Raw genomic sequence first — 25,212 nt, 5'->3', positions numbered from 1 at the left:
AGAACTAACCTTTCAGAGAGAGCAGTGTTGTCGACCTATGCTGTAACATTATTTTGGCTGTGATGAATTGTTACAGATCTGACAACTCTTTAATAGTCAATATTCAGTAGCAGATTCAGTGTTCCCATCCTCACAGCCATACATTTTACACTGGGCAGGGGAGGAGAATGGAGACTGATCCACAGAACAGGAGAAAGGCATGATTGTGGTTAGTATTAGTAGCCCAGCACATACATGGGCACATGTCTCTTCCCCTTTTCACATTTATGCACGGGTGAGGAATGGTACTGAGATGATACACCACATACTGCTAAACATGCAGAGAAATACATTTCATCAAGGCTTGACCCAACCACTTGAAGTCTGAAGAGTACACAGAAACACAGAACCAGACTTCAGCTTTGTGCCTCCACATCCTTAGGATGGACTCTAACTCCCTCCTAAAAATATCTTTCATGCACAGAGTCCAGGGCTGCCTTGGCTTCCCTGGGCAGCTCCCGTGCCAGCCCTGAGCCCTGAGAGCAGCCCTGGCTGCCAGGCACAGAAATGCTCTCCACTCCTCCAGAGCCCTCTGAAAATTCCTTGGGTAGCAGCACTTTTACTTCTGGATATTTCAGCTTACAACTACTATTCCTTTCCTCTCTTTCTGTTACCTTTACAGTTCTAAATCCTTTTTGGTACGAAGTTGAGAACTCTGGATGACGTATTTTATTGGTGAAAGGACCTGGATTTCTGGATCAGATTTATAATGCAAGAAAAAACTCATTGCTGGTAGTTTTTTGGGGTTTTTTTTGTAGACTGGGGGTTGGGACTTTCCATCTAACAAGAGCGGCTGGACTCCAAGCTCTTTCAAGAGCAGAAATGTTGCTTCAGGTTCATTTCCACAACCCCACAGTGCTGCATTTATTATTTGCTTTTACTCACAAACTAGTTGTGGTTACAAAAAAAAGCTTGTCTTCCAAACAAATGACATTTTATCTCTTTCTCCACAGGAGAATAAGGTTGACTGCTACTTGTGCTTTGAGGTTTGGATATGATTGAGATGAAACATCTGTTAAGAAAAAAGGTGTGGGGGGACTTTTTTTCTGCTAAAAATATCATGCCTTTTTTTTTTCCACCAAACTTGAAACATGTGATGAAATTCAACTTTTAAAATATAACCCTGGAGCTACTTGAAACTATAAAAGTCTCCTCAGTATCTGAGGCAAGTCAGAATTTCCACTGTTCAAGCTGGGCTTTTATGAAGAGCAGACTTTAGAAAAACCTGTAATCTGTCTAGGTAACAAAGGGCACTTGTTCTGCCTGGTGAGGTAAAACTTTGGGTTTCTGTAGCTACTGCAGCAGAAGTGGAGTTGAAACACACAAAAGCACCCTGACTGATACACACTTTGAATTTGGAACAGCAACTGGCAAAGCAACATGCTTGTCATGGAAATTGCCTCCACAGCTCTGCATCTACACACCCGTGTTTGCAAGGTTCAGAGGGCTCTCGTGGCTGAACTACCCAGCACAGGCTCGGGCTTCTGCCTAACTTTGCATCTGTCAGGCAGGCATCTGCATAAAACTGCTCCTAAACTCAGCCCCAGAAATGCAAGAATTATTCCATCCTGTCATAATGCATGTCCACATATGAGACAATCCAAGGTATGAAATCCCCACAGGCAGGAGAGAAGGGCATTAACAGAATCACACACATGGCATCTAAACAAAAACCTTTTGCAGAAAGCTACCAAGACCCAGCAAAGGCAGCACTCGAGCTCAGTTGCCTGGCTCTGTCACAGGTCAGTGAAACACTAGAAAATCTGCAACATATGAATATTTGGGCACTACAGCAGGACATATTGCCTATTAAATGCAATGTTCAAGGTTTCAAAAAATGAGCTAAAAATGCGTGCAGTGTTTCATGTAAAGGCAAGGGATCTGAAATATATATATGTTGTCTTCTGAAATATCAAAGGCTAAAACTTCTTTCAATTACAAGGGCAAAAAACTGGAATAATTCTAGGAACACCAGCGTGAGAGTGTTATCTAGTCCAAAATCTTTGACTGGAAACATGCACTAGCTTCATATGGATTAAAAAATAATAAAAAAAAAGAAAATAAGAGAGAGTCACAAGAGAGTCAGAGAAGAATGGCATTTTGAATCACTTTTCAAAAACATGTTTAATAAAACCTCCATGAACTGTGGTCAAAGCTACAAGAAAAATAACTGGTAATAATCGTTGCTGGGAAATTAAAAGTAGAAAAGGACCTTTGTTCAAGTAGAATAAATGAAACCACTGGTATTCATCATGTTTCCAGAGAGATTGTTTTCAAACTCCTGACTCGTTCCCATATTTCATTCTTTGTTCTTGGTGGTGGATGTCCTGGGGCAAAGTTGAAGTACATTATCAGGCTGCTGCCCATGTACAGTAGTGCAGCTTTATCTGTGAGCACAGGGATCCTGTCTCACAGGTACCCCTGAGCCCAGCTCTGCCAGGCACAGCTGAGCTGGTAGCCAGCAGCACCCAGGCAGAGGCAGGACAGCCCCAGGCAGGGGTGACCCCCAGCTGGGCTCAGGCTCTGCCAGGTGTGCCCACAGGGTGGGCAGCTGGAGCAGAGCTGGGCTCAGCCTGCCTTGGGTGCCCCAGCCCAGCCCCAACCAGCAGCTCACCCAGCCAGTGGGCACACAGCACTGAGGCACAGCCCTTTCCAGCTGCATGGACAAACCACAAACCTCACACCCCTGGTGCTACAGGGCACCTTCCCTGAGCTTCACCCACTGATGTGAGCAACCCCTTGGGTGCTGACAGTCTGCTGCCCAACATCCACCTCGCTCACCTTTGGGATGCCAAAGGAAATCCAAGAGCCCTCCTGCCCTTTGATGAGATCTCCCTGAGCTACACCCTTCTGGCCTTTGATTCTTCTGCTTCCCACATGCCCCCTGATCGTCTTGCTCTCACATGCTATGGGAGAAGCAGCTTGAGAGATCTGTAGACATAGATTTTCCAACAGGTGACTTTTTGCCTCCTAGCAAACTAGTACATGACTAGCCCAGAGCTGGGAATAAAAGAATATTTTTATTGTTAATTGATTATTTTTCAAATGACCACCATAGAGAGCATTAGCTTCTCTATGGCAGAAGGAAAAGTTGCCAGTCTTAGGTAGATGGAAAGAACATGGAAAACCAATATTATTATAAATACCATGCACATATTATTTTAAAGCTTTCCATATTTAAGACATTCATTAAGGATCAATTCTTTGCTTTTTTTGAGGTGCTTGTTCACTTCCCTATTAACATTTGGCTTTCTTCAGCTATCATAAAGAATATAAACCACTAGTAAGTTTGGAAGGCTTTTTTTGTCTACTATACTTTAAAACTCTCTCTCTATCATATACTAAGGGACAGACATGGTTGCAGCAAATCCCAAGCTTCATTCTCAGCCTTGCTATGCTGCTCCTGAACCAAACATGCAACTTGCTTGTGTTCAGTGTAACAACTTTCCAGCTGTGTAGAATGATCAGTGTGAAACTACTGCTTCCAGCAGGTATGATCTTCCCAGTCTAATGCAGAGGATCATAACCCAGGACACTCTCGAACCATAGACAAAACACATCATCTATCACGGCCTGTTAGGCAGCACCAGCAGGAGCTGCTGGGGTGTCAGCTAAGGAGAGTGACGAGCTCCGTGCAGGGAACACGCAGGACACGGGGAGGAGAGCACACGCTCCACACAGCAGCAATGCAGTGTGAGGAGGAAAGCTCACCCTCTGAGGTGTCCTAACAGCCCACTTTTCACTGCCTTTCTGTGCTCTGCTTGCCAACATGGGTGGGAGCTGTTAGACACACTGTAAAGGTTCATTTGGAAACACCTGGAGACCACTAACTCATTACACACAGGCCATGGGCAACCGTTGGATGGCAATAGTCTTTCATCACTACTGACCTGGCTGCACTTGAAACAGCAGCTCCAGAAGTAAAAGCTTCTGATCCAAATACCAACCCCCCTCAACTGGAACAGCTAATGTTAAGAAACACTTGTACAATTTTGTATTTTTTTAATTTTTTTTTTAAAGGGCCTCATGCCGTAAGATTTTCCTCCCACTCATGGCAAGCAGCCTACCTGCTTCTTATAATTTCCTGGATCTGTGCACAACCACAGGAAAACTTCTGCTAATCCTACCAGTCTCATGTTCTTTGGTGACTTTTATTCTAACTGCCAAACTAAGCAGTTTTCTCTTGGCACTCTCCCCTGCTCCTTCCTCCCCACACCCCACGTCCCTCGCTGCTCCTTGCAGCCCACAGTAACCAGCTTATCAGCTGCCAGCCCCAGCAGGGACCTGCTGCTTGTCACACACTGGTGCCTGCTGCCAGTGGGTCACCCTGTGGCCAAAGACATTTTTCCATGTCATATTGAGTAGTAGGAAAGGATACAGCAGAAACCTCTTGGGAGCTGAACAAAATACAGCCAGAGAGCAAGTGATCAGCAGTCTGAGGTGATCACACAGCATATACTCATGCATAGCAAATCTATGATAAGTGCATAGGATTAGCAACAAGTCATTAAAATGCAGAGTTCCCATATAACATCCCAGAAGGCTGACCACAAGATCACTTTTAAGGTAGAATTATTAACACTCTACTTGCAATGTCAGGGATAAATAGGTATTTCTCTTTAAGAATCTGAGAAGGGACCATCATTTTCTGCAAAGCACCACGCCTGCATACCCATACAGGTAATAACAGTGGTGCCAACATAGAGAAAATTTGCCTATGTGCAAGATGCCATCTATGCCTTTTCTATAAATACACTGGAATTTCATGTGTATAAAATACAACAAATTTTTTAAGCTTTAGAAAATGAATAACTATTATAACTAAAAGCATTAACTAGGGAGGGGAATGCAATTTGCAATTGCTGCCTTTTATTACCTATTCACAGCTCAGCTTAGAACAATGAATTAATTTATTAGAATTAAGAAATTAAGGAAGTTTACTAAAAAGTGTCCTCCAGGCAAGTAGAAGGTTGGCTAAAACTAGCTAAAATGCTTATTCAAGTTTTCCTTTGCTGACAAGTTTATAAACAATTTGGGCCCAAGTACCATACCTTATCACCCTTCCTCTGAGCTGACAACAATACAAATACTCTTCCAATTACTAATTTTAGAGAAAGCTCCAGGAACTAAAGCCTTCACTGAATCTTTCCTGAATGGAGAGAGAGAGAAAAGGGAGTAAGCTGCCACAGGGGCAGCCTCAATGCCAGGTGCATTGGGAAGGATGCTCTCCTGTCCTCCCCTGCTGCTGCAGTCCCAGCAAAGGGAAGCACCCACCTGGAAGCCAACGTGCTCCCATCACTGGGATGTCTGGGATCAGTGTGGAGGGGGAAGCAGCTGGGGGGTCCAGGCAGCCTGTCAGAGCTGGGCATAAGATCAGCAGCCTTAAACCACCAGTTCATTTTTTGTTATTGGTTCCTTGTTTGTTTATCAGTTCTTATTAAAATCAAAAATAACAACACAGCTCTTCATGCTGGAGCACTGCTAACCACATCTCAGCTCCCACTCGACCACAGATTCCTTGGATGCTGGGGAGGAAGATGTGAAGGACAGACTGCACTAGTAAAAAGTTGAAAAACATAACAATGTTAAGAATATAATTAATTACTTTTCTGCTTTGTTGAATACAGAATGCTTTAATTGCAGATCCAAAAATTCCATGAAAGCTTGTAAATATGTGAAACATGCAACAAGTAGCTCTTTTACAGATCTGCTAGATTTTTCTTCAGCAACAACATTTGCTTTGAACTCTGCTGGAGGGCTTTCTAATATTAATGGGCAAGAAGATGACCTGAATAATTTGTACTTTTTGGTAACAGGACAGAGAACATCTTACATCTAGGGATTTAGATACATCTGTCTTGGGAAACATATAAAAAACTGGGTTTGTTGATTCAGGCCAAGCTCTGTCACTGCTTTCAGCAGGGCTTTGGATATCATGTTCAGATAAGGCACCAGGAAGGCTTGGATCTTCTCCAGTCTTCTGTTGAGAGAATAATAATCAAGACATCACCCTCAGCTGACAAATGAAACAGGGAACAGATTGCTATCAGTGTAAGAGGCAGCTCCTCTGACAGCTACAGGACTAGATTGATCTCAAGAGATGCAAGATTTCTGATTAATAGAAATACTTAGGTCATACTTTTCAAGAGAGCAGTGACATGAGAAATCACATTATTGCATAAGTAATTGGGGCAATAGGTTAGGTATCAAGGTGAAGCTCAAGACTTCACTGTGAACTCCAAAGGGCAGCTGTATCCCACAGGGCTCCAAAGAGCTTGTACTGGGACAAGGAAGAAATCACCCCTTTATACAATCAGTCTGCATCAGATCCTTCCTGAGCTGAACTTTCTGAAAAGTTTTTAAATATTCAAGTGATAAGATGGAGAAACTCCAGTTCATTTCAGAAAGACATGGAGTGGTCAAGATAAGAAAGCTCTCCTGGTCTACAGGTTTTAGCTGCAAACATTTCTGAAAGGGTCGGGGGAAAAGAGGTGGAAAAAGTTCTGGAAAACAAGAGCAGGACTCTCGAACAATTTTTCAGAAGCTTACTTATGCCTTAGAAGAGTTGAGGGAGAACTGGGATACCATTATTGACACACAAATAGGAGATGTCTTTCTCAACTCCTTGCTTTTCTCCGTGACTTGCTGTTTGATTCTGCACTCAATTCCTGCCTGCCATTTTAGCTTCTCCACCAACACGAAATAGAAAATATCTCCTAATATCTGTGCTAGTTTTTGTGACTTCTTCCAGAGCCACCCCAGTCATTCAGTTCTGGTAACCCATTTTTCTAGCTAGGGATAAGGAAGAAAGTGGGAGCTCTTTTACCCTACATGTGAAGGGTTATGAAGCATGTCCTTCCTGTGCAGAAACTGGGGGACAAGGAAGTTTGAACACGAAACATTCCGACACAGCAACAGCAGAATGCACAAGTACTCCAAGTCTGGGAAATCACCTGGAATGCAAGATGCAAAAACAAATCCACTACAGAACCTATATCCAGCACGCTCAATTGTTGCGTTATTAATGAAAGAGGAAGAAGGAAAACAGAGTAATATGAGACTGAGGTTTCCATTGGTGTCTCTTATCTAAGGAATCAGTCTCTCAACTGACCACATAAGAGAAAATCCAAAAATTTCAATTTAGCGACTTGCCCAGCAGCACAATCAAAGGCAGGTGGTGGATATAATAGGCAATGCTGGTCAAACTGTTTCTGCACAGCACTCAATAAACAGAGTCGCTGCTATTGAGTTCTAACCTCTTGTCATGCAGCAACATTGAGTCAACAATCCGCTCTCATGGCTTAATGCTTTTGATGTTTACTTTGTTCTTTGTATAGTTCAAAAGAAAGCACTAATGCACCAGTCCTCTTACCAAATACAATCTTAATCCCAGAATCCCGAGCCTTTTGCTGTTGGCCAGTTAAGTCTGTTAAGACGAAAGGATTTGATCAAGCTTTACATAACAACACAGAAGTTAAATCCAGCAAAGAGAGTTCTTTTTATCTGTAGTGCTCAGACAGCTAAGAGGGGGGAAAAAAAAGAGAGGGAAGGAAAAAAAAGGTAATGAACTTGGCTATGTAAAACAAAATAAGGAATTCAATTATTTCTCTTATTGCCACTTTGTCTTTTCAGTGAGAGTCTTCTAAAGAACTCAGATTTATTCTCCAGTAGAACTCCTGAGAGAGAAGGCTCTAACATTCCCCTAATCCAGAACTGTGGCACTTGCTGTGCTTTTTTTGCAAATCTAAGAAATGTTTCTTTTTCATCCCTAACATGTATTTTTGAAGACAGAATACAGTTCACTGATGCATGGTATTTGGTAGACCATGGTATTTGCCATTCATGTCCTCTCTCTGAGCTTAGTCTAACCAACCATTTTCTGGGTTACAGATCCCTGTCTCTGAAGCTGTTGGTGATTTTGATGTTATCTTATGACACATGAGCATATAATCATGCAGCACGTGTTATACCAGTATGTATGTCAAGATCATGAGGCAGCAAAATAGAGGCAGAACAATGATTTTAGAGGGAAAGATCAATCTGTGTTCTAGAGTATTAATTACATTTTCCCACAGAAACATTTCTATGCAGAGAAGAGGCATGACAGTTGCCATCTTGTACCTAAGAATTCAAGCTGTGCCCTATCAAAGATCTCAAATCATGTTTCAGCTTCACTTTATCTAATATCACAATTTTGTGCTAGTACTAGCACAATCATTAAAGTATGATGCAAGTAAAAAATTACACAAAAAGGATGCTTTAACACAATGATTGTTGTACTGTCTGATAATTATAAGATTTTCAATATCTGAATGAAATAATAAGTGGTTAACACCATCCCCAACATGGAAAGCACAGCCTGGAGATCTGAGAGCAGAAGGGATGAGGAGCAAGCTTTGACAACCTGTGTGCATTTGCCTGAGCACGGGGTGGGAACAGTCATCTTCCTCCCAGCTGGAAAGATGCCACAGAACAGCTCCTCCATGGTGACAGTACACAAAGGATCGACCACTGCTGGTATCTAAATCTGGTGTTCACTACTCAGCTAGCTCATAACAAACGAGACTCATCAGAAGCAATAATGTGAAACTGCTGAAAGACTGAAATTACAGTTACCTAGAAGGCTTTGCACTCTAATAAAAAGAATCTTGTTGCTGACTAGTTTTAAAATATTATATATTGAACATTATGTTTGCTATGCAAGATAATGCTACACAACAAAGAAAGAAATAATTAGAGGCAAGGAAAGACAGAATGAGACAAAAATTATTCACCTTGCTGACATTTAATATCCTGTCTGAAGTAGTTTCTCCTATAATTCTAAAATTAAAATCCTACTCTATGTCCTGCTAAGCGGAGATTGGAAAACTGTGGTGAAGTTAAATGCAAAACCACTCAACAAACACTGACTCCATCATGGCAAGTATAGTTTGCCTTTGTGATTAACAGTAGCCTACAAGCACCAGCCAAACCTGAGTTCCTATGTTATGGCACATACAGACATGCAGCCTTTGTAAACTACAGAGATGAGAGAAACTTGGAATCCAGGAATGATGGTATATTAACACATTGCACAGGTAAGGAACTGGAAGGCAGACATTCTTAACAAAGAATCTTTCATGTTCTGTTTATACAAAAGCTTCTAATACCAGAAACAAATGATTGGATTATAAAAGTGTAGAAACTTCCAGATTAAGCTTGACATAGTTCATTGCTCTAAATGAACTGGGCATATTGTTTCCACTAGCATATAATATAAATCCAGCACACAGCACATGCAACCACTTGATATTCTAGAGAGTTTCTGACATCTCATTTCCGTGGGAGGAATGAGCAACAATGAATCTCAATCTCCTCCATTCATGAACCCCCACTTGTCCCTGAAGCTCAAGGTACCCCAGATGTGTTCTCTGGCAGAGCACAGCACCCATGCTCACAGGCACCAAAGGTCCTTCCCACCACAACAACGATTCCATCTCATCTGCCTGATCATGGAGGAGATGAGTTGGAAAGGGAAACTGTGAGGCAATAATGATTCCATTCATATTCAAGAAAAATGTGTTGAGTAAGAGTCTCTAGTCCTTATTAGAAATTAGCATGGGAGTTTCTGAGGCTGGTTTGTGTAACCCAGAAGGGAGTGCAGAGTCCCACACAACTCAATGCTAACAGTTTCACTCATTTGCCACATCTGCCAGGGACAGTGACATGCACCACTCCTACCAATGTCAGCAGAAGTACCTGGAGAAAATGGTAAGACCCTGAATTAAAATACTTGGTCCCTGTGATTCAGCTGGGTGACTTTTTCCAATACAAGTAAGTAGCAGATACAGAAATAATACCCTATTTCCATCTTGACAGTCTTTTCAGGCAAATGACACATCAGTAGATCAAGAACTGCACTCTAAATATATGCATTCTTACACTTATTTATTCACTAACTTTCTCCCTTTATATTAACCAGAAAATTTTGTTTTTTAAATACCTTCTAGATGAAAGTGTTCATCACCAATAGTGTCTCTGTAGCCTTCCCCAGATAAATCCTGTTTAAAACAAAATAAAACAAATTAACTACAAATATACTATATATAAAGTATTGAGGTGTTAACAATACGTATTTATGATTGCCAGAATTAATTTATAACATGAATGAGAACACAGAAACTGTTTTCCAGGAAAGAAGTCAATCACCTTATTAGTGGTAGTCAATGCATTTGGTGCTATTTTACACTGCTCTGGACATACTTCTGGACAACAATTAAGTGAAGATGAATTGACTATATAGGGGAAAGAAAAAAAAAGACCGTATTTAAATAATTATATAAAGTAATATTTAGCGTTTCAATGTTCTTTCAATCAAGATTAAAAAAACTCAAGATTAAAAAAATGGAAATGATAAAGGAGAAATAAGCCCTTCACTACCCAGAGAGGAATGTTATCACTAGGTTCCACCAACAAACAGAAAACTTCCATATGCCAGAGGTCATCCAAGAAAAGCAGATACCAGATTCTGACAAGCTGCCTGAGCCTTGAGTTCTGAAATTAATGAAATTCTGTCAGCCCCGGTATGTCTAGAACATTACAGAAGCAGATGCCATAGATACACCGATGAACTTAGACCCAAAAAACACTTCTCCAGTGGTGCTGAAGCAGTTATAAAGGACATCAGTGGGATTTGGAGCTAATCCCAGTTACAAAGACACCAAAGAGCATTCTTACTCTCTTATTAACAAACCCTCCAGCTCCATCACCCCACCCCAGCTAAACCATAAACAACGGCACCTATCCTAATATCCTGACTGCTCTCAGCCATTCCAAAGCTTTGGCAGCACCAGTGTCACTGACCTTACACTGCAGCCCAGCTCCCTGGATTCTCCCCCAGACACTCTCTGCCTCTGATAAAGTTATGGTGACACAGAAGGATATGGGCCTAAAAAACTGCTGTGCTGCACTCACAGCCATTCCAACTGCATCTGCAAAAACAGACCAGCAGCACAGAGCCAGAATTCTCAGCACCAACCTGTGGGCTGGAAGCTGACCTTGGAGAGCTTTTAGTAGAAGATAAGGACAAGGGAGTAACCTGTGAAAGTTAATGTCTGGCTGTATTCATTAGCTTTACTGTTAAGGAATTCGATCATGATAAAGGCAGTTCACCTCTTCTTCTTGAAAAAGCTGGCAGAGGTTCTTTACCTTCCACATGCCCAAATGTTATCCTTTGAGATTAGTTATAACAGAGTAACTAAGCCACAAAAGCATATCTTAGGAATTCTTCAGTATCAATTTTTGCAACAGCATGTTAAAAATTAGATTTCACTTACAATACTGGATACCTAGCCCAGAAACCCTGAAAATATTGCCTCTTCACATTCACATCCCCTGAAGTTAAGGTAGACCTTGAAGGACAAATGTCTCTGAGAAATACTGGCAAACTGGCCTGAAATGCTGGGATACAGCACAGCACAACGCTGCTATCAAAGCTGACGTTCTGGATTTGTCTTTCCAGGTTAAAAAAATCAAAAAACTACTTTTGTCCCAGTAAAAAAACTCTCTTTTTCTGGGCATGTGCTGATTAAAATCAATCATTACCTTAAAAATTATGGAAAGAACAAACAGAGAATGAAAAGTAGACGCAAAAGGTTGGCATGGTGCATCATATTGCAAGATGATGATCTTCTCAAGACCATCTAAAAGTTAGTATACTTTTGTTTGATCAAATTCCCCCATGTCACAGTTTTCCATGAAGCTGTGAGAGCTCCCATAGATAATGATATATAGAAGTGACTCTGTTCTCCCACAATTGCAAATATTGAATAACTGTTTCATTTGGGGTTTTGTGTTGGAATTCCACTCTCCTTGGAAAAAAAAATATTTTCTGTTAACCTGACCAGAAAATATGCAATGGGTAGGCAGCTGTGGTGTATCTCTGAGAATATTATCTGGATGGTACCTTTCACCTCCTAAAATTTTAGCTAAGCGAGCATTGCATCTGGGTATCAAACACTGCCTGTTAAAATGATGTCATTAATCTCATGCTCTACCAAACTCACAGGTCATTAATTGTCATGATTTTTCATATGTCAAAAGACATCACTTAAAAATAAGCTTACATTTGTTGATGAAAAATGCACTATCAAGTAACTCAAAGGAAAACAGTGGAAGACGGGGAGTGTAAAACAGCGGAGTGAAGCATTAATATTCATTACACTAGCTTCCTTATTTCCTCACTTTTAATCATTACATGGGTCTTAAGCAAATATGTTTTATATTCCAGTCTAGTTTCACTCCTTCTCTAGCTCCTAGTTATTTAAGTTATAGTAGTAACTTAATGCAAGCAAATTTCCAGTAAGTGTTTCTGCCTTAAACCAAATTATTATAAATTAACACATTCTTAAAACTGTTTTTCATGCTGTTGAACCATAATATAACTGTTAGACGGCACATAAATTGACAATCCATCCTGAAACTGATGAGAGTATCGTTTGAACATTTAGTGACACATTTAAGCAGACTTCCTCAGCTCCCACTCAAAGGTATTCCTCTGTGGAAGATTCTGACATGAATTATCTTTGATAGACAGACATGTATCTGAGAATGGTGTGGGCAACTCTTAAGATTTTACAGGGAAAAAAAAATGCAGGAGAAAAAATATACACTGTCTCATTCATCTTATCATCATTAATTTTTCTGTCAAAAAAACTGCAAGAGAGTTACCTGAATATTTTTAGCACCACCAAGATAGATGTTGCAACCTGGATAAACACCCGAATGCACCTGCCTGAGAAAAGGCTTCTGGGCAGCGTATGTGAACTCACACAACAGACAAGTATAAAAGCTGAGCAAGCATCAGAGAAAACAATTCTGACTGCAGCTCATCCTGCAAAATATTCTCCCAGTAACCCCCCCCCAATTGTGTTAGAGTGGATAAAACAATGCATCTACCCCCAGCAACCCAAATTCATTAAGTGGGCTAGAGTGAGAGAAGAGGGTCAATGGATAAAACAGAACTCACAGCTCAAGGCATTCCAGTGGGAAGCAAACACAACAGCCAGGTAGGAATATGTGACACTGGGGACAAGTGTGTTCAAGCACAAAGAGGACACGGGCTCGAGGGGAGGAAAAAGCCAGGAGCAGCTCTGCATTCAGCCAGGCTCTGCCACAGGCAGGACCAGTGCCCAAGAGCAACAGCAACAACATTTGGGTCATAGGCAGTTGTATATCACTGTCCTGACACGATGCTTTAAATCACAGCACTGCGTTTTCAAACTGGAACACTGAGTCATGAAACAACCAAAACCAGATGTACCCTGTGAAATACTACATCAATGAGGTCAGCGAGCACTTGAAAGAATAAAGAAAAGAAACATTTACACAGAAGGATTATTGCAGCATGCCATTGCTATGGGTTGCTGAACATAAACCCATCTAGAGTAAGTGTCTCTGCCTCACCAGGAGTTTCCCAGATAAATAAGTTGGCCTCTCTTAGCTACCAACACAACTCACAGTGAATGAGTAAGATTCAGGCTCAAACATGTGCTTCAAAACCCAGAACAGCTGGCTGCCTGGCCTGGCTGGGAAGGACCTTGTGCCCCATGTACCCTGCTGGGATAGGTGCTGCTGTGCTCAGCTCAGATTTATTGGGCAGGGGTGGAGAGAAGAATTAATTAGCACAACTCCCTCAGAAATGTTGCTGAGTATATACATATATGAGAAGAGGAACAACCTTTAAAAGCTCCCACACCCCAGGGCTTTTATTCAGTTGGGTACAAGTCCAGCAATCGTCACTCACTTCCCACCTTCACTGTGCAGACATCAGTGAATTTTAACTCAATGGAAATTTAATTTTTTTTAACCTCAACTTCAGCCCTAACTACTCTGTGTAGTCTTCTTCCTGATACAAGTCTCTGGAGACAAAGGCCAGGCACTCCCTCTGGGGCTTCCAGCTATTGACTACCTTCTCAAGGGCCATCTGAAAATGCTGCAATCCAAACACTCACCCTTCATTCTGCCTGCATCACCTTTGCTGGCTCCCTTTCTGTTTCTGCCTTGAGGTTAAACTCCCTGACTTCATCTTCCAGACTGCACTGGTGTATTTGCAGTCACATCCCCTAGTCCTGCCTCCTAGTCCTACATCCACTGGTTGCTCCAACCTTGCTCTGCAGTACCACCCCTCTCTGTCCTGCCTCTGCCTTTCCACTTCACCCCCATGACCCCCAGCACATTTAAGGCACAGCCAAAGCTCCTGACTGCAACCAGCGTGTGCATTTCAGCAGCCTGTGCCTCACCTAACACGGTGCTCAATACAGTTTTGCTCCAGTGATAAGTACAGACAGATACATCCATACATATATTAGATATTTCAAAGGATAACCTTTGATTTGAGCAGGTTATCCTGATAACAAGCACATTTTCAAAGCCTGGGTACCCCTACCCCTTGTATTACATCTCAAGTCAATATTGCGTTAATTAACATTTTTCTAAAAGGTGTTGCTCTTCTCAAGTAGAAACAAGTTGCTTTACCTCTCTCCTTCTTCAAACACCTCGTTAAAATACTTTGATTTAGCCTGGAGATACTAAATTTTCCACATTTTTGGCAGAAAATGTGCACATATTTCCTGTTTAATGAAGTTTTTGTTGAGGAATCATATATACCTTTTTTTTTTTTTTTTGCACAACACGTGCAGAATGACAAATCACCAACCAAAAACCTTTCCTCCCTATTTTTAACCATCTGACTGAAACATGAGGTTCTCTCTCTTTATTCTCATACTGATGCAATAAAGTTTTGGAATGAGCAAAGTTGAAGAAATGCATTTCACAACAGGACTGCAAGGGACAAGATATGTGGTAATTCTAATGTCTTGTGTAGATTTTAAATGTTTTTAAAGTCACTGCCAACAAGAATGCTGTGTCACCTATACACAAACTTCAATTCTTGATGTAGAAAAAACAATCCCAGGAAATAGAGGCTCAAGAGAATGAGGATGCCCTTTGGCCTTTCAACCAAACCACTGAGGGCCTGTCAGGTGCTAAGTGGCCATTCTGAATGTTTCAGTCTCACTTGCAGGAAGCAAGTTTCCAAAATAAGTCTAATTTTCATACAGCAAGTCCTTAGCAGACTGTGAAAATGTGAAAACCTCTTCTATTGAAGATGCTTCAGGAAACACATCCAAATCCCAAAGAAGTCATTATTGTTTTACTTTATTTTTAGTCTTGTCCAGACTTGAAGAGAAAGAGGAAAAATACTTCTGAAAAACAGTTGATGGAAGGAAGCTCGATCCCCTTTGGGTATCTGAAATTTCCCATGGCCTAGGAACACAGCCATGTGTAACAATGATCAGCTCAAGCCTAGGCTCCAGCACCAGGAAGTCTCCTGACACCTCAAATAATAGAGTTTCTTTTAGGCCAATGTAAGTGGAAGCAGATACTCAGTTATCCTGAAGTGGTTATCATTCTTTAAATACAGGTTTATAGCCAGGCTTAAAACTTGAAATAAATAAGGAAATAAATAAACTGCTCATAGTCAGACACACGTGGGAGGACATTGTGCCAGGCCAGCAGCTTCCATGCACAGGTACCCATGCAGGCAAACATGAAAGCAGGTATTTATGCACACAATTTTGTGCAATCTCTACGTACAGGCAAAAGAGAGGAACGTGCTTTGGGCATGCATCTGGCTCTCTCAGCATTTGGAAATGAAGACTTCATTGTAATATTCTCTTTCAAAAATGCTTGAAGATCCCCCTCATAAGCTTTTTCAAATAAACCATACACTCCTGGTATTACAGTATTCCATTTAGTACAAGAGCTTCCTTTTCTTCTCTGTTCAAAAGTAATCTATAAACCCAGGGCCTTACACAGATAAAAGTATATATGCCAAGCCTCACTATAATGAAAATTGAAACCAGGTGAATACACGTAAGAATTAAACATATGCCATACAGAACAACACTACAGAGCAATACACATTTATGTCTTGTTTTAAACCTAATATTATTCTTCTACAGCATATTTCCCTTTTTCTTCTGCAATCATCAGGTCTTGCTTTTTTGAAGCTTGCCATTCTGGATAATTTACTAATAAAGACAATTCACTAGGATGCAACCTTCTGTAGAGAATGCAAAAACCAGCTCACACTTGAAAAAGTCAAGGTGACTGATTTTGAGACCTGCATTGAAATCCACACTTCAACTGCAATAATGTAGATTGTTCAGCAGAAGAAACAAGCTCAACTTCTATAATGTTTTCTTTCTCTGAAATAAGAACCTGTCCTCTGTCATTACAGAAGAGGTTTTCTTCCTCCACCATGCATTGAAGTGTCTCTCAGATAAAATTTCTTCATCATATAATCACAGCAGGTAGAGTTCTTAAGAAAACAGACTTTTCCTCTAAGATCTGTTACAGATGATCTTGGATGGGTTTAAGTGCTGTGGCTCAGGATTTTACTGCCTTTATCTTCCTTGTTGGGCTGTGTGCCCAAAGTTATGATCTTTCAAGCAGAGAGAGCAGAATACAATGGATTTTATACCACAGATATCAAAATTCATTCCTTGGTACCTTAGCATAAAGATTACACTAATCTACCAGCTCCAAAAATAAAATGGTGAAACACAAATGCCTTCAATTTGGCTGCCTCTGGTCTCTGGGAGCAGTAACTCCCAGCCATAATAACATGGCAACACTCTTTGAAATCACACATCTGTATTCACCAATTTGACAGAATTGGCACTCCTACAGTCTCATCTCACAGAAGTTACCTATAGAGCAATTCCAGCTGCTGCTAAAATACTGTGATGGTAAAGACAGGATGGCAAATAAAACCCCCACTCTTAAACTCCAGTCACAAAGGATCATGCACTATTAAAGGTTATGAGGCAGAAAGCATCCCCAATACCTTTGTATCCCTGTTAGAGGCCCTCAAATGGGTACCAGGAACAGTTCCTGTAAGACACACTTTTAAGGATAGCCCATTCACAGGAATATGAACATGAGCCTGTTGAGGAAGTGACCATGGACAGCAGATGGACACTTGCACAAAAGCTTTCATGGTGGACACCTGAATAAGAAAGGAAACATGGTACTTTTTGTTCCTGGTTGCTAGGAACATACAACTGAACCTCTTTTGCCCAAAACAAACATGTGGACCAGGCTTTCCAACAGGATGAAACACAAATCCTCTCTTCATATTTCTAAACTATTTATTTTCACCAACCTGTGGAAATCAGGTAGTGACAACAATGAAACAGGCTCTTTGCAAGAATCTTTGTCACCTCTACTGTATTGGGCATATGAGCATTCTTTTTCAGTGGTCTGTCACCACAACCTGCACCCAACAAAGGCTACCTGCCTGCTCATTTAACTCATTAACTCATTTAACTATACATAAATCTATAGAGAAAAAGAAAAGACCAGAAATAATAGCTTAAAATACTAGAAATTTTTATGCAATGTTTGTTAAAACCTGTAGATACTCAGAAGATCAATTTAGGGTACACTTTTATTTAGATTATTCCAGATTCAAGCCAGAACATTACTATTTTTATGATGTTTTAATCCTGGATTTCGTAGATTTTTATAAACCCTTGCTAGGTGTTTGCAAAGTGGCATCTTCCATTAACACTGTTATTGGAATTCTGTAACTATTAAGGCTTCTAATTTTTAAGGTGATAGGATAAAACACAGTTTTTCAAGGACTTCTGCCAGATAAGAGATCATATAATTGAGAGCAACTGTTAGAACAGATGTACAGAATCAGCAGTTACTTTCCTCCTGAAGGGTCCAGCCATCTTCAACTAGAAAAGATCATCAGTCTTTGAGATTAAACAGAGCTGAAACAAGAAATGACTGCTTTTTGCTATATTTAAATTCACTTTGAAGCTACTTCAGAAGAAAAAATGAAATCACTTTACAGATTCAGCTATTTACCTTTGTTCTGACTATCCTCTAATCTCCTTGCTTATTGGAAAATCAATTGTCCCATGTTCCCCAAGATCTTATCTTCAACATACTGAGGAACATGTCTAAGGACATGAACGAAAGAGGACAAATCTTCATCTTCCTTCCAGCCTGGAGAAGCTCAATAACTTCTCTGAATTGCTTATTTTGGGCTTCTTCACCACAGCAGACAGATGGGCGTAGCTATGTAATAAATCTGATTTTCTGTTCAATTCCTTTCATGACAGATTTGGTTACCAAGAAACTCTTTAACAGGCAGGTTTAAGTGCACTGAAGTGATTGTATCCAGGCATGCACTGGGAAGCAAGCTTGCAGAAAATGGCTACAGAGCTTGCTCGTTTGAGATGTGATCACCAACTTCAGTGGTCATTACAGCTTCAACGTAGTGCATTCTGAACCTTTCTTGTGAGAATAGCCTGTGTCTTCCTATATGGCTCAGGTTTTCATACAGCACAAGGGCTTAAAGCTCCCCCAGAATGATAATCAATGCTTCTCTATTATGTTTATGGCTCTAAGGCTTTTCCTGCTAATGGATGACGTATATTTATGCAGCTGGAGGAAACCTGGATTCAATAACTGCTCCACCACAGACTCACTGTGTGGTGTAGGGTAAATCACTTAAATCTCTCTGTGCCTTCATTTTTCAACTGTAAAGCGGAATTCTTGATGCCCACCTTTGCAAAGAGCTCTGAATCCTCAGGATGAAAACATTCCTGCTAAATAATATTACCTTGTTAGGAAGCACAGGTGTGTGACCCTGGACACATATGCTAATGTTGAGCCATAAATCTGTCAACAGGAGGTGCTGGCAAAACAGATGGTTCACATTCCTTTTTAAACCACCTCTTTGTCCCCAGAGCCCAGGTATGTCAACTAATCATTTTATAACTGGTCAGGGTTTTAATGGGCCAGGAAGTCCCAGCAAAGCACAATGCCATCAACATTAAGGCTAAAAACAGAGCCAACAGGAGGAAAAGACAGACATGGAGGTTTCTTTTCCCCTCTGCAGCCTGGCGTGTAGGACAAGCACTGTGAGGCTCTGCGGAAAAAGATAAAATAAAAAGCAGAACCTATCTCCACACATTCCTATAAGCAGTCCAGCATCAGTGACCATGCCTGACTGGTGACTGATACTGAGTACATGAAAACAGACACATGTTTTTTAATTACAGGCAATAAATCCCACAGATGCACACCGTTTGAAAACCTGATTTAGACCAACAATTGCATGCTGATTCACAAGGATGTCAGGAGAATTACAAGCAAATAAAAAGTTCCCTTCCAAACATTTTCTTTTTAACTTAAGAGTTGCCTCTATTGTTAGAAATTCCAATTGCCTATCTCAATAACTGAAAACTGAGCATATGGCATTTTCCTTGAAAATCATACTGTAGCAACAAGGGCTGGGGCAGGATTTGGACTGCAGGCTGGGCAGGCTGGACAAAGAGTGCTTGGGCTGGTGGGGCAGGGCAATAGGCAGAGCAGGCAGAAAGAACAGGCAGGGAAAAGCAAGCATGGCAGAGCATGGCAGGGCATGGCAGGGCAGGGCTGGGCAAAGCAGAGTGGGCGGAGCAGGCAGGGCAGAGTGGGCAAAAAGGCAGGGCAAAGCAGGTAGTAAGAGCAGGCAGCAAGAGAAGGCAGGGCAGGCAGCACAGGGCAGGCAGCCCAGCACAGCCCAGCACAAGCAGCACAGGCAGTCCAGCACAAGCAGCTCAGCCCAGCCCAGCCCAGCACAGGCAGCCCAGCACAGGCAATCCAGCACAGCCCAGCCCAGCACAGCCCAGCATAGACAGCCCAGCACAGCCAGCCTAGCACAGCCCAGCACAGCCCAGCACAAGCAATCCAGCACAGCACAGCCCAGCACAGGCAGCCCAGCACAGCCCAGCACAGCCCAGCACAAGCAATCCAGCACAGCACAGCCCAGCACAGGCAGCCCAGCACAGCCCAGCATAGGCAATCCAGCCCAGCCCAGCCCAGCATAGGCAATCCAGCCCAGCCCAGCCCAGCCCAGCACAGCCGTGCAGGCCCGTCTGCCACGCACATTCCCATAAATGGAATCGCAGGGCCAGCGGCCCACATCAAAGCATGGAGTTTAGCAGATTTCCCCTTCCCCTCCCCCTGAGTCTTTGAGACGGAGACTTCATACTCCAGAATTTAATATCTTTTTCCTCCCTCCCCCCATCAGCCCCTTTGTCTGTGTCTCTGTTCTCTAAGAGCTAACAGATGTTGATGCCATATAGTTTCAAAGAAAACTTTTGATGCCCACATAACTCATTACAACTAATATATTCCAAGAATGCTTGTAGCTCAGGAAACACTGGGGTGAAAAAACAGAGGAGAGGGGGCAAATGGCTACACTGAGTAAGCCTTGAGAGAAAATAAATAGTTCACTTCAAAGTCATCAGGGAATTCTTTAACAAGCTCTTTCTTCCGCAAAACACAGAACAAATTCAGCTGAGCCTAGAATTCCCAAAGGGAAAAAATAAACCCAAACCCCGTACAAATGGCAAGGCAGGGGGAAGCATCTGAGAGGTCTCCCGGCTCGCCCAGCAACAAAGTGCAGCATTCTCAAGGTTCACTATTCCCAAGCAACCTGCAGTGTGCGAGGGCACAAAAGCACGGCTGAAAAGCAGAGACTGTCAACAATAACAACGCAGAGAGCCCTAGAAAAAGCTAACCCTGTCCCTCTGCACAGAATGAATGCAGACGGCAGCGAGATTGCTCAGTTCATGGAGCACTGAAAATCAGCCTTAAACACATGAGGAGGATGCGTCATCAATGTCACAACTAAAAACAAGAAACACTCCTCATTTAGCAAAAGCAGGTGATTGCATTTTTCAGAGCAGGCAGGTCCATATTCTTAGCTGTTTTCTAGGGTTACATGTAGGATACAACCCTCCATAAATTTTGCTAGCAGGTCTCCTCCTCTCCTCTGCTGTTTCAGCACACAGCTGCATCCTCCCCTCCGTTTGGTGAGAAGCCCCCCAGGAGTCACCAGGGGTTGGCAGGGAGAAGGGGGGAGGGCGAGAATGCGATTACATCAATTTCCACAGCAGGGGGATCAGATTGCATCATTGTACACAACTTGGGGCCCACTCTTTTATCCCTGATGCAGGCAGATTTCCCATTGAAATCAGTGGGGGACTCGTCTGTGCGAGGACTGCAGAATCGTGTGTTCTGTGATCACAGAATTAAAAAGCAGTAGGAAGCCACACCTGGCAGCACCTCTCTCAGTGGTTCTCTGCCCTCCATCGGGATGGATATCAAATCACAACAAACAAAAAAAATAACACCGATGTTAAATCTCTTCTCTCCTCATATACAAACTCCTAAAAATCCACCACAGCAGTTACTGTATAAAAGTCTGTATAAAGTTGCCGCCACTGTACTGCAGATTTCACACAAAGCAAGTAACAATGAGAAAGAAAATATCAGGGGGAGGCATACATTGACATCTCTCATCTAACAACTAGAAAGCAAAGAGTTTAAAGGTTTTAGACAAGCAGGTGTATTCTACTGCTTGTTTTTTTTTTTTTTTCCAGGGGTTTAGTTAGAAGAGGAGAAAGAGCCCTGCTGCAACAGCAGCAACAACCCATGGTCTCTTTCTGAACCATTCAAATACAAATCATAATACAATAGCACAATATGTGAAACATTATCTTTTCATTGCTGCTTGCTTGCAAGCACCACACTTTACATCCACTCATATCTGCATAAAAATTTTCCTTGTAGCAGCTCAATAGACTCCCCAGTTTAGCTGCCGCTACTCCCGTTCACACCTTCTTTGCAAAATAATTATCCCTCAAACACACTGGTAAACAGCTTAGGAAAACCAGAACTAAAATCCTTTATCAGATTTGTTGAGGATAAAATGTGGTTCCTCGTAAAATGATTCCTTATTATCTCTCCTGCCTCACTGTTTGGAGATAGGTCATTTCCTCTAGGGAATCACAAGGAAGGTATCCTCAAGCCTTGTGGCTTTGTAAGTTAAATACCGCATTACTGAGGTCATCCACCACATTTCAGAGCATTAGGAAGCTTCAGCAGGAGAGCAGGGAGCAGAGCTGCTCAGGTAACTCAAATCTAGTCTGTGACTGACTGGGGCCAAGGTGGAAAACATCAGAAGACGGGAGATGGCACAGAAGTACCAAACCCTACTGAGCCCTTAGGGAATCAGAAGATTTGGAATTCGAATCCACAAATGCAAAGCCTTGCTGAATTCTCAAAATAATGGACCTTTATGATCTGGGTTCCAAGTTTGTTCAAAACTCCCCATCCTCTCTGACCTGAGGGAAGTGCTGAGCAGGTGGGGAGGCTGGGCAGGAGCACTCTCAGCTGTGGGGCTGCCTGCTGGCAGTGGCTCCATTGCCATCAAACCATGCATTCTGAGCTACCAGGGCAGCACTGGGCCAGGAGCTGCCTTTGGACTCCACCAAGTGCACTGCCCATGTTTTTCTCCCCAGTCAAACTGCATATTCCAATGTGGGCTAATTACATGCTCCTTCTGTCCCACATGTACCAGAACACAGTGAGGGGGAAAAAACCAAACCCAAAATCATGAAATATACAATATAATATAAATATTATGTTTTAATTTTCCTGGCTAGACCTGGTTTTAGTTTCAGCTCAGCCCTATCATGACTATTTTGTGACAGCAAAATAATTTGACCTTTAGGCTGAAAAAAATAGCAAATAATAATTAGAAGGAAAAAAACCTCACCCAGACCAAAAACTTAGAAGCTATTACTTTTAGTGGCTGTTGGCAGCATGAGCTGGAGTTTCCTTCATGTAAGATGAAGAACAACAGGAGCAGCAGTGACTGAGGTTTTACATTAAAGAGAGGTTGAACTCCAGTCTGGGCTTCCTCCTAAAGCTGGTGATGCTTTGCCTCAGAAATCTGCACCTACAGCAGAATCCTGACTTCATACCATGGCTCTGCTTTCTATACTCAAAACTTTAACCACAGAGCAAACAATACATCCAGCTTATCAGCAGTCTTGTTGCACTCTCTCAGCTGTTTCTATAAAACTAAAATTTATGCTCAATAGGTTAACTTACCTTTGCTAGAATTTGCCAAACTCACCCCTCCCCAATTTACAGACAATCCAGAGCACAGAACCTGTCAAGTGCTTCTACTTCAAATGGTCTCAGTAGCAGGAGACCAGCAATATTGAAACTTGTAATTCCTTTCCATTCTCAAGCAGACAAACAGATATAAAATTAATTTAATTTTCACAAATTCTTTTTTAACTGCCAAAGATACACGTCAAAGATCAATAGATTTTCAACACTGTTCAGTTGTGTTGCCCTGAACTGTAGAGGTGTAGACAGAAACCATGTAGATGTGTATATCTTCTTTAAACAGAACTTCTGGTGATATGCACAGGAATTGTGCTACAGGTAGGAGGAAAAATACCCTACTTCAGCCAGCCAGGATAGAGCAGATCCTCATTTTGATGCAACTCTGACACTCTGCATATGCAAAACCCTAAGCTTAGGGCCAATGCTATGGTTTTGTCTCCTGAGCTGAGCAGAATGATGCCTAGAGACATCCAAAGACCTTGGAAGGGCATTTGAGGCTGTTTTCACCATTTCAGGGAAAATGTTTGGTTTTCTGATGCTGTGGTTTGGAGTGTGTAGGTTTTGTTTGTTACATTGCAACAACAGAAAGGCTAAGTAAAAAAGATTAGTTTTGCCAAATATTAAGTTTCCTCTCAAGAAACACTGATAGAAAAACATAATGGAGTCTCACAAATATGGACAGTTCTTGTCCTCAAACAAAGGAATTGAACTTGCAATGACCCAGTCAAGCCTGGGTTGCTGAAGCACCGAGGGAGGTAATATTTATAGGACCTCTTTCAAAGGCTTTTTTTTGCCTTGTTCTCCTATTTCCATTAACAAGAATTACTGTATTACTTAGCAGTACTGTGTTGCTTAGGCACTACCCTTCTGCAGTACACCCTGGCAGGGAGCAGTGCCTGCTCCTCACACAGATACACAGAGCCTCCCCAGCCCAGGGGAACACACCCAAAAGGGTACATGGGGGTTTATTTTTTACCAGTAGAGCTTCTTGCAGTGGCCAAGCCCGAGAAAGGTGCATGCAGAGGTCTTGGGCAGTGAAACTGCATCACTCAGCCCAGGGTTCACCAGTGCACAGGTACTTCAGGATCCAGCCCAGTGCCAGGGGTGTGTCCCCAGGATCAATGTTATGTTTGATTTCAGACACAGGGAGGGTACCTGACAGAAGCTGGCCTTGGCATCAGACTCCACACAAAATGGGAGAGGCCAAAATGAGCACTGTGAGAAGCCAGCCAAACCAAGGGTGTTGTCAAAAGCCATCCACGTTCTGAGCACATCAGCAGGGCTAGCAAATCCTCAGTGTGCTCCCCTTGGAAAGGTACAGCCCCCCTTTACACAGGTGCCATAGGAAACGCTGCTCTGTGACTAGCACAAAACACTTGGACTAAAGTGGAGTCACTTGGGATCACAGACATTTTCTCTTCCCACAGAGGGTGGGAGAAAGCTGAAAGGGAAACTCAGGGCACTTCAGTTTCATTACCAATCCACAAAGCCTTCAGCATGAGATTGTGACAGAAACTGGAGTTCTGACAGTCTCATCAAGTTACCATTCCACCTTTCTTTTTTGAACCAGCTCCATCTTTGTGGCAAGGTTTTGTACTCATTTGCTATGATTTATAACATCTTATTTAAACATAAAGGCCCATGGAAATCCTTTACAATGTTTATATAATGTTTTCCATGAGGACCAGACACATTTGGGAGGGGAGTGAGGAAGGATGACAAACCAATGCAGATTATAGGGAAAACAGCAGGCTTGACTGGCCCTATGCACCTATTAAAGGGACAGAAACATTTTAAAATTCACATTTGCCCAGAAAAGTTTTACCTAGTCTTATGTGAACACCAGAAAAGTATTAAAGGAAGAAGAAAGTCTCAGCATTTCCAGATAGTTCACTTTGACTTTAGAAAGATTGTTTCAATTCAAGCCTGGTGGTGCTTTTAATATGCTCCAGTAAGAAAGGCACAAAAAGAGGAGTGGTGCAAATAATCATGAAAACAAAGAAAAACGACAAGAAGACTTTACTACCCCAAACTACCTTCATTTAAATTTTTTAATATCTATTAGGGGAAATATTCCATCACAGTCACTACTGGCATCTCGGTTGACATTATTTTCATGTCAAATGCTGTTGAATGCTGCTA

At 42.0% G+C, this 25,212-nt stretch overlaps 1 protein-coding gene across 1 annotated transcript in view; it reads right to left on the bottom strand.

Annotated features, from left to right (window-relative positions):
- NKD1 (NKD inhibitor of Wnt signaling pathway 1) overlaps window positions 1-25,212 on the bottom strand; it is a 104,690-nt gene that overhangs the window by 25,861 nt on the left and 53,617 nt on the right. Inside the window, exon 4 of the mRNA XM_014882816.2 lies at window positions 10,022-10,079. Within this exon, the coding sequence (XP_014738302.1) occupies window positions 10,022-10,079 (58 nt within the window). The remainder of the gene's footprint in view (window positions 1-10,021; window positions 10,080-25,212) is intronic.

Source organism: Sturnus vulgaris, chromosome 12 (genome assembly GCF_052056855.1).
Source record: "Sturnus vulgaris isolate bStuVul1 chromosome 12, bStuVul1.hap1, whole genome shotgun sequence".
NCBI lineage: Eukaryota > Metazoa > Chordata > Aves > Passeriformes > Sturnidae > Sturnus > Sturnus vulgaris.
Note: the sequence above shows the minus strand (reverse complement) of the source record. Positions and strands in the feature narration are given on the sequence as shown.